General features: G+C 44.5%; 1 protein-coding gene across 1 annotated transcript; it reads right to left on the minus strand.

Moving 5' to 3' along the window:
* Positions 1-722: 722 nt before the first annotated feature.
* LOC138095828 (protein FAM187B-like) lies at positions 723-1,439 on the minus strand. Its single transcript, XM_068991742.1, has one exon. The coding sequence runs from the start codon at positions 1,437-1,439 to the stop codon at positions 723-725; it is 717 nt and encodes a 238-aa protein (XP_068847843.1).
* Positions 1,440-10,868: the final 9,429 nt, after the last annotated feature.

Here is a 10,868-nt window from a genome sequence, read left to right on the forward strand (position 1 = left end):
ACAGATAAAATATATGTAAAACCTCTACATTAATAACTAAAGAATAAAAGAAAGCCTAAATAATGGAAGTGTTTACAATGTTCATGGATTGGAAGACTAAATATTGTAATATACTGATTCTGTCTTTAGATTCAATGATGTGCCAATTAAAAAAAAATAAGACTTCTTTTGGATGGAAACTACAAGTGGATTTCAATTTTTTTTATAAAAAGTAAAGAATAACCAAGACAATCTTGAAGAACAAAGCTGAAAAATCTATGCTATCGATATCATGGCTTATTATAAAGGTATAATAATTAAGTTACTGTAGCATTGGTGCCAGGATGGAGAGATACATTGTATCAGTCAGAGTCTAATGAGGAGATAGAAATCACAGTAAAGTCTATGTTGGCATGAGCATGGGCCAGAATGGCTTGGTTTCTAGGTTTTGTATTTGGTCTACCCATGAATAACAGGTGCCTACGAGGGCAGGGATTAGGTCTTTGTTGGTCTCCGACATCACCTGCGTAGGATGTGGCTCAGAAGCCACAGCTGGGGATTCTTGCTGAATGAACATCTGAACAAGCCAGTAAAGAGATTCCTTCCTGCCCAGATTGACCTTGAAGGCTTATTGGCTGGAAGACAGACCCTGCTTTTCTATTAGAATGTAACCTCTGGCCCAGGTGAGCACAGGAAACAAAGTCTGGGTGAGGCTCAAAGGCAGGGCTAATGCCCGGGTCCAGTCACCTGTAGATGGAGGCCAAGGGGCAGCTGAGCTGTACGTTGTTGGTTGACTGGCCCAACTTGGAAATGTCAGAGGTGAAGAAGGGCTGGATGAGCTCCTCGCTCTCGTTGCAAGGTACAAGGCAGGCTTCCACCTGCATCTCAGGCCTCAAGCGGCTGGACCACACCTTCTCATCTCCCAGATAGAGCCAGCAGGGCATTGGGTTTTCCAGGGACTCTTGGATGTAGCAGTACCCCAGGCGTTTGCGTTCACCTGGCACCCCACAGCGGTTACAGTCCTGCCAGGGCTCCCAGTGGGTGAAGATCATCTCCTCTCTACCCAGACTCAGGCTCTGATTCTGCAGAGGGTTTTGGCCTAGTCCTTTGTGGGTAATATGTAGCATGGTGACATCTTGAAAGTCTATCTCATATTCTACCACAAGGGCTGTGTTATTGTCCTCACAGCGATAGAGGCCTGTCTGGGAGGGCTGAGGTTTGTTCAGTTGGAGGCTGCCCCCAGGCAGTTTCTTTATGTTAGGCAGTGAGGAGACCAAAAAGGGATCTTCCCCCTGAAAAGAAGAAAAGTACCAGTACGCCTGGAGATGGTCACACTGCAGGACAACATCATTGCCCGAGAGCAGGGCCTGCTGGCAGAGACTCTTATAGGCACAGGTGACTAATAGCTGGGCACAGGAAGCAGGGAGAAAAAGGCTAAGCAGCCACAAGACGGTCAGCATGGCTATCTACATACAGACTGCAGAAGGAAGCTGGGAACCACGGGGGCATTGTGAAGTCACCCACAGAACACGGGCATCATCCCTGGGTAGTGGAACGGACCCTGAGCCACTGCACTTCCAGGACTCCAATTCAGTTCACATCATCAAGTAATACCTTAGAGTCAAAAGCTCAAATGGCCACAAGAGCTGGGCAGGAAACATGAGTGAACCTATGTCAGAACAAGTGAACTAAAAAGTCAAGTTATTTATCCTTCACCTACTCACTCAATAGACAATGATGGAATGGGTCAAAAGGCATAACTGAGAAGTCACTGGTTTCCTATTTTGTAAATTGGGAGGGTTCCTTAATTAGCACTAAGTCAGTTCCTTGAGGGGCTTCCCTGATGGCTCAGCAGTAAAGAATCCACCTGAAATGCAGGAGACGGGGGTTTGATCCCTGGGTGGGGAAGATCCCCTGAAGGAGGATATGGCAACCCACTCCAGTATTGTTGCCTGAAGAATCCCATGGACAGAGGAGCCTGGTGGGCTACAGTCCAAGGGGTTGCAAAGAGCTGGACATGACTGAGCAACTGAGCATGCACCCACAGCTCCTTGAGGGAGGGGAACTTCCCAAATCTTTGTTCACTGTGGCTTATGTCTTCACTTTCCGGGAGTTATCCCCCTTTCCATCCTCCTCCTCAGGTACATCTCAAGTGGCACTGGAAGACTTGCCTTCCTTGGCACATGAGTTTCTCAGCCTATTTTCTGCGTCCCAAAGGCTGGGACCTAAGGATTCTTATAAGCCTCCAGTCAACTCCACGTGTTCTGTTCAAGATGTTCCTCATCTCTCTCTCACTGCCTGTACCCTAGACTCTATCAGGCATCCAGCGAAAGCCAGATTCTAATCCATCTGGTCTACCTCAGACTATCCTACATGTTTCCTGGGTGTACCTTAATTTATTTACAGATATTAACAATAGTTGAAAGTGAAAAGTGAAAGCGAAAGTTGCTCAATTGTGTCCGACTCTTTGCGACCCCATGGACTATACAGTCCACGGAATTCTCCAGGCCAGAATACTGGAGTGGGCAGCCTTTCCCTTCTCCAGGGGATCTTCCCAACCTAGGGCTCGAACCCAGGTCTCCCACATTGCAGGTGGATTCTTTACCAGCTGAGCCACAAGGGAAGCCCAAGAATACTGGAGTGCTAGCTTATCCCTTCTCCAGGGGATCTTCCTGACCCGGGAATCAAACCAGGGTCTTCTGCATTCCAGGCGGATTCTTTACCAACTGAGCTATGAGTGAAGCCCAACACAACAATGGTTAATAATGATTTAATTGCTACTAATCCTTGACTTTATCTTTGACAAAAGCCAGGTTCTAACTGGACTTTGCCTCTCAAAGGTCTTCCCAATATGGGGCCAACTTTGGCCAACATTCACTCCTAGTGTCCTGCATTTCAACTGCTTCCCCTAAAGCTGCATGTATCAATAAGTACGTTATCTGCTTCTCAGAGTATCTCTCCATCCTTCTGGTTTCAAATAAGCTTTCTTGTTCCCTTTGCTTAGTATCTAAGCCAATGACATGTGTTTTTATTTTTTATTACATCAGCACCCCACTCTTGATTCCAATTTCTGTTATCACTCCAGATAGGTTATTTGCTATTATAATAAACTTCACCAAAATCTCAATGACTTAAAATCACACAAATTTAATTCTCACTCGTGCTCCATATCCCTAGTGAGTTGACATTATAATCACCCAGGCACACAGGATTATTGAGCAACAGCCATCACAAACATTTCCAGTTTTATGCCAGAGGAGGAAGAAAGATAGCTCAGTACTATTTCATATCCATAATTAAATGCTCTAGCCTTCAGTGACACATGTCATTCGCTCACAGACCATTGGCCAGAAATGATTACACGGCACCAGCATTTCCCAACACAGGAAATGAAATTCTGCTATGTCCAGGAAACATTTAGTAAATGGCCATCAGCAATATCTACTACAAGGAGTGTACTTTTATGTGCTATGCTGTGCTAAGTTGCTTCAGTCGTGTCTGACTCTTTGTGACCCTAGGGATGGTAGCCTGCCAGGCTCCTCTGTCCATGGGATTCTCCAGGCAAGAATACTGGAGTGGGTTGCTAATCATAAAATTAATATTGTTGTTGTTGTTGTTGTTCAGTCATGAAATCGTGTCCAACTCTTTGTGACCCCATGAATTGCAGCATACCAGGCATCCCTGTTCTTCACTATCTCCTGGAGTTTGTTCAAACTCATGTCCATTGAGTTGGTGATGCTATCCAACCATTTCATCCTCTGTCATCCCCATCTCCTCCTGCCCTCAATCTTTCCCAGCATCAAGGTCTTTTCCAATGAGTCGGCTCTTTGCATCAGGTGGCCAAACTATTGGAGCTTCAGCATCAGTCCTTCCAATGAACATTCAGGGTTGATTTCTTTAGGATTAACTGGTTTGATCTCCTTACAGTCCAAGGGACACTCAAGAGTCTTCTCCAACACCACAGTTCAAAAGTGTCAGTTCTTCGGCACTCAGCTTTCTTTATAGTCCAACTCTCACATCCATACATGACTACTGGAAAAACCCTAGCTTGGACTAGATGGACCTTTGTTGGCAAAGTGACGTATCCACTTTCTAATATGCTGTCTAGGTTTGTCATAGCTTTCCTTCCAAGGAGCAAGAGTCTTCTCGTCTCATAAAGTTAATGCTATTCCCCAAATCCTCCTGTCAGATCTCTCAAGTTCTGTTGGCTAGAATCAGGTCCCATGTGCAGGTCCAAATCTGTCCCCGAAAGGAAAGAAAATTTCTATGATTGGCTTAAGACCATGAGAATTTGTTCTCCAGGACTGGCAAAGTGTAACCTTTAGAATTTTCCATCACAAACTGTGCTTGTTATAAAGTGTTCAAGAGATTATTGATGTCAAATTCTTGGAACAGTGAGGTTTGGATTACTTAGATGGTGGTTAATTAGTGGGAGTGTGGCCAAGTGGTTTCAGTCCCAGGCTCTGGAATCAGCTTTTCATTTCTTGATTCATCTTTTATTAGAAAAATCCATGCTCAGCAACTTCACCTTCTTGTGCCTGGCATATCCATTTATTCCATAAATAAGTATTGCTTACTCATCTTGCACCAGGCACTAAGGATTCAGGCTGAGTCCCTGGCCTCTTGGAGCTTACATTCTAGTGAAGAAGGTATTAACTGGGATAAGTTCAGATATGCTGTGTAACAGAAGAATTCTGGGATCTCAGTAGCTTAACACTTTTTTTGTGTGTGTGTGGGTTGGTGGAGAATTCTACTCCACATGGTTGCTTCTAATACCATGGCCAGTGGAGGCTGCACCATCTGCAGCACCACTAGCTGCTACGGAATGAGAAGAGAGGAAAGTGAGTTACACACTGGCACCGAAACACTGACCTGGGAGGGATCTACATTACTTCTGTCTGCAGGCCATTAAGAATGAATCACAAAGCTCCACCTAACTGTAGAGGGGCTGAGAAATGTAGGGGACCATGCGGAATATTTGCTGAGCTATATTATCTCTACCTTGGGGAAAAATAGATGGTAACAAGCAAATGACTAATACAACAGCAGGTCACGGTCGGTGCTTTGAAGGAAAACAAAGTAGGGAGAAGGACAGAGAGAGAGTTTCATGAGTGGAGTCGTGTCCTCCCCAATTCGTATTTGGAATCCCTAACCCCAATACCTTAGAACGTGTCTTATTTGGAGATAGAACCTTTAAAGAGGTAGTTAGGTTTATTTACTTAGCAAGAATTTATTTGTTGATTGGCTGTGCGGGGTCTTGGTTGCTGCACGCCGGCTGTCTCCAGTTGCGGTAAGCGGGTCCTCCTCTCTGGTTGCAGTGCGTGGGCTTTCCATTATGGCAGCTTCTCTTGTTCAGAGCACAGACACTAGGGTGCCCTGGTTTCAGTAGCTGCAGAGCATGGGCTTAGTAGCTGTGGTTCAAGGGCTCCAGAGTACAGCCTCAGTAGTGATGGTACACGGGCGGGCTTAGTTGTCCCGGGTCATGTGGAAGGAATCTTCCCAGACCAGAAATCAAACCCGTGTTTCCTGCACTGGCAGGTGGATTCTTAACCACTGGACCACCAGGGACGTCCCAAGGGATTTGACTTCACCAGGGAAGTCCAAGGTAATTAGGTTTAAATGTGGTTGTTAGGGTGGGCCTTAATTTAATACGAGTGTATCATTTTAAGAAGGTGGCTTCCTCGGTGGCGCTAGTGGGAAAGAACTTTCCTGCCGAGGCAGGAGAGGAAAGAGATGCAGGTTCAATCCCTGAATCTGGAAGATCCGCTGGAGGAGGGCATGGCAATCCCCTCCAGTATTCTTGCCTGGAGAATCCCAAAGACAGAGGAGCCTAGCAGGCAATAGTCCATACGGTCGCAAAGAGTTGGACAGGACTGAGGCAGCTGGGTATGCACGCACACATGCACATCTTATAAGAAGAGAAGATTAAGACACAAACAGCACCGATGGAAGGAGGACCATGCGAGGACAGAGTGAGAAAGAGGGCGCTGGAGTGGTGAGCAGAGGCTGTGCAGCGCTGGAGCGGCAAGGGGCCGAGAGGAGACACCCCACAGCCAAGACCGGAGAAACCCTAGTAAGGCAGTAGGTACTGAGAAAGGGCATCAGAGGGCAGACAGACAGAAACCACAGTCACAGAAGACTGACCAATCTAATCACATTTGCCAGAGCCTTGTCTAACTCAATGAAACTATAAGCCATGCCATATAGGGCCACCCAAGATGGATGGGTCATGGTGGAGAGGTCTGACAGAATGTGGTCCACTGGAGAAGGGAATGGTAAACCACTTCAGTATTCTTGCCTTGAGAACCCCATGAACAGTATGAAAAGGCAAAAAGATAGGACACTGAAAGATGAACTCCCCAGGTCAGTAGGTGCCCAACATGCTACTGGATGGAGATCAGTGGAGAAATAACTCCAGAAAGAATGAAGAGACAGAGCCAAAGCAAAAATAACACCCAGTTGTGGATGTGACTGGTGATGGAAGCAAGGTCTGATGCTATAAAGAGCAATATTGCATAGGAACCTGGAATGTTGTGTCCATGAATCAAGGCAAACTGAAAGTGATCAAACAGGAGATAACAAAAGTGAACGTTGACATTTAAAGAATCAGCGAACTAAAATGGACTGGAATGGTTGAGTTTAATTCAGATGACCATCATATCTACTACTGTGGGCAAGAGTCCCTTAGAAGAAATGGAGTAGCCATCATAGTCAACAAGAGTCTGAAATGCAGTACTTGGGTGCAATCTCAAAAGCGACAGAATGATCTCTGTTCATTTCCAAGGCAAACCATTCAATATCATGGTAATCCAAGTCTATGACCCAACCAGTAATGCTGAAGAAGTTGAAGCTGAATGATTCTATGAAGACCTACAAGAACTTTTAGAACTAACACCCCAAAAAGATATCCTTTTTATTATAGGGGACTGGGATACAAAAGTAAGAAGTCAAGAAACACCTGGAGTAACAGGCAAATTTGGCCTTGGAGTATAGCAAGGCAAAGGCTCATAGAATTTTGCCAAGAGAATTCACTGATCATAGCAAACACCCTCGTTCAACAATACAACAGAAAACTCTACACGTGGACATTACCAGATGGTCAATACCAAAATCAGATTGATCATATTCTTTGCAGTCAAAGATGGAGAAGCTCTATACAGTCAGCAAAACCAAGACCGGGAGCTGACTATGGCTCACATCAGTTCAGTTCAGTTCTCTAGCTCAGTCGTGTCTGACTCCTTGCGATGCCATGAACCACAGCATGCCAGGACTCCCTGTCCATCACCAACTCCCACAGTCTACCCAAACTCATGTCCATTGAGTCGGTGATGCCATCCAACCATCTCATCCTCTGTTGTCCCCTTCTCCTCCCTCCTTCAATTTTTCCCAACATCAGAGTCTTTTCAAATGAGTCAGCTCTTCACATCAGGTGGCCAAAACATTGGAGTATCAGCTTCAGCATCAGTCCTTCCATGAACACCCAGGACTGATTTCCCTTAGGATGGACTGGCTGGATCTCCTTGCAGTCCAATGGACTCTCAAGAGTCTTCTCCAACACCACAGTTCAAAAGCATCAATTCTTCAGCACTCAGCTTTCTTCACAGTCCAACTCACATCCAGACATGACCACTGGAAAAACCATAGCCTTGACTAGATGGACCTTTGTTGGCAAAGTAATGTCTCTGCTTTTTAATATGCTGTCTAGGTTGGTCATACCTTTCCTTCCAAAGAGTAGGCATCTTTTAATTTCATGGCTGCAATCACCATCTGCAGTGATTTTGGAGCCCAAGAAAATAAAGTCTGCCATTGTTTCCACTGTTTCCCCATCTATTTGCCATGAAGTGATGGGACCGGATGCCATGATCTTCATTTTCTGAATGTTGAGCTTTAAGCCAACTTTTTCACTCTCCTCTTTCACTTTCATCAAGAGGCTCTTTAGCTCTTCACTTTCTGCCATAAGCGTGGTGTCATCTGCATATCTGAGGTTATTGATATTTCTCCTGGAAATCTTGATTCCAGCTTGTGTTTCTTCCAGCCCAGCGTTTCTCATGATGTACTCTGCATATAAGTTAAATAAGCAGGGTGACAATATATAGCCTTGACTTACTCCTTTTCCTATTTGGAACCAGTCTATTGTTCCATGTCCAGTTCTAACTGTTGCTTCCTGACCAGCATACAGATTTCTCAAGAGGCAGGTCAAGTGGTCTGGTATTCTCATCTCTTTCAGAATTTTCCACAGTTTATAGTGATCCACACAGTCAAAGGCTTTGGCCTAGTCAATAAAGCAGAAATAGATGTTTTTCTGGAACTCTCTTGCTTTTTCAGTGATCCAGAGGATGTTGGCAATTTGATCTCTGGTTCCTCTGCCTTTTCTAAAACCAGCTTGAACATCTGTAAGTTCACCATTCACATATTGCTGAAGCCTGGCTTGGAGAATTTGAGCATTACTAGCATGTGAGATGAGTGTAATTATGTGGTAGTTTGAGCATTCTTTGGCATCGCCTTTCTTTGGGATTGGAATGAAAACTGGCCTTTTCCAGTCCTGTGGCCACTGCTGAGTTTTCCACATTTGCTGACATATTGAGTGCTGCACTTTCACAGCATCATCTTTTAGGATTTAAAATCACTTAACTAGAATTCCATCACTTCCACTAGTTTTATTTGTAGGGATACTTCCTAAGGCCCACTTGACTTCACATTCCAGGATGTCTGGCTCTAGGTGAGTGATCACACCATCGTGATTATCTGGGTCATGAAGATCTTTTTTGTATAGTTCTTCTGTGTATCTTGCTCAGATCATGAACTCCTTATTGCCAAATTCAGACTGAAATTGAAGAAAGTAGGGAAAACCACTAGACCATTCAGGTATGACCTAAATCAAATCCCTTATGATTATACAGTGGAAGTGGGAAATAGATTTAAGGGACTAGATCTGATAGACAGAATGCCTGATGAACTATGGATGGAGGTTCATGACAGTGTACAGGAGACAGGGATCAAGGCCATCTCCAAGAAAAATAAATGCAAAAAAGCAAAATGGCTCTCTGAGGAGGCCTTACAAATAGCTGTGAAAAGAAGAGAAGTGAAAACCAAAGGAGAAAAGGAAAGATGTACCCACTTGAAAGCAGAATTCCAAAGAATAGCAAGGAGAGGTAAGAAAGCCTTCTTCAGTAATCAGTGCAAAGAAATAGAGGAAAAGAGTGCAAAGAAATACAATGGAAAGACTAGAGATCTCTTCAAGAAAATTGGAGCTACAAAGGTAACATTTCATGCAAAGATGGGCTCAATAAAGGACAGAAATGGTAGGGACCTAACGAAGCAGAAGATATTAAGAAGAGGTGGCAAGAATACACAAAGAACTGTACAAAAAAAATCTTCATGACCCAGATGATCATGATGGTGTGATCCCTCACCTAGAGCCAGACATCCTGGAATGAGAAGTCAAGTGGGCCTTAGGAAGCATCCCTATAAACAAAGCTAGTGGAGGTAATGGAATTCAAGTTGAGCTATTTCAAATCCTGAAAGATGACGCTGTGAAAGTACGGCACTCAATATGTCAGCAAATGTAGAAAACTCAGCAGAGGCCACAGGACTGGAAAAGGCCAGTTTTCATTCCAATCCCGAAGAAAGGCAATGCCATGTTCAAACTATTGCACAACTGCACTCATCTCACATGCTAGCACTCTTGCCTGGCAAATCCCATGGACGGAGGAGCCTGGTAGGCCGCAGTCCATGGGGTCGCTAGGAGTCGGACACAACTGAGTGACTTCACTTTCACTTTTCACTTTCATGCATTGGAGAAGGAAATGGCAACCCACTCCAGTGTTCTTGCCTGGAGAATCCCAGGGATGGGGGAGCCTGGTGGGCTGCTGTCTCTGGAGTCGCACAGAGTCGGACATGACTGAAGTGACTTACCAGCAGCAGCAGCACAGGCTAGCAAAGTATAGCTGAAAATTCTCCAAGCCAGGCTTTAGCAATATGTGAATGGTGAACTTACAGATGTTCAAGCTGGTTTTAGAAAAGGCAGAGGAACCAGAGATCAAACTGCCAACATCCTCTGGATCATTGAAAAAGCAAGAGAGTTCCAGAAAAACATCTATTTCTGCTTTATTGACTAGGCCAAAGCCTTTGACTGTGTGGATCACTATAAACTGTGGAAAATTCTGAAAGAGATGAGAATACCAGACCACTTGACCTGCCTCTTGAGAAACCTATATGCAGGTCACAAAGCAACAGTTAGAACTGGACATGGAACAACAGACTGGTTCCAAATAAGAAAAGGAGTAAGTCAAGGCTATATATTGTCACCCTGCTTATTTAACTTATATGCAGAGTACATCATGAGAAACGCTGGGCTGGAAGAAGCACAAGCTGGAATCAAGATTTCCAGGAGAAATATCGATAACCTCAGATATGCAGATGACATCACCCTTATGGCAGAAAGTGAAGAAGAACTAAAGAGCCTCTTGAGGAAAGTGAAAGAGGAGAGTGAAAAAGTTGGCTTAAAGCTCAACATTCAGAAAATGAAGATCATGGCATCCGGTCCCATCACTTCATGGCAAATAGATGGGGAAACAGTGGAAACAATGGCAGACTTTATTTTCTTGGGCTCCAAAATCACTGCAGATGGTGATTGCAGCCATGAAATTAAAAAATGCCTACTCTTTGGAAGGAAAGTTATGACTAACCTAGACAGCATATTAAAAAGCAGAGACATTACTTTGCCAACAAAGGTCCATCTAGTCAACGCTATGGTTTTTCCAGTGGTCATGTCTGGATGTGAGAGTTGGACTGTGAAGAAAGCTGAGCACTGAAGAATTGGTGCTTTTGAACTGTGGTGTTGGAGAAGACTCTTGAGAGTCCATTGGACTGCAAGAAGATCCAGCCAG

This window comes from Capricornis sumatraensis, chromosome 20 (genome assembly GCF_032405125.1).
Source record: "Capricornis sumatraensis isolate serow.1 chromosome 20, serow.2, whole genome shotgun sequence".
Taxonomy (NCBI): domain Eukaryota; kingdom Metazoa; phylum Chordata; class Mammalia; order Artiodactyla; family Bovidae; genus Capricornis; species Capricornis sumatraensis.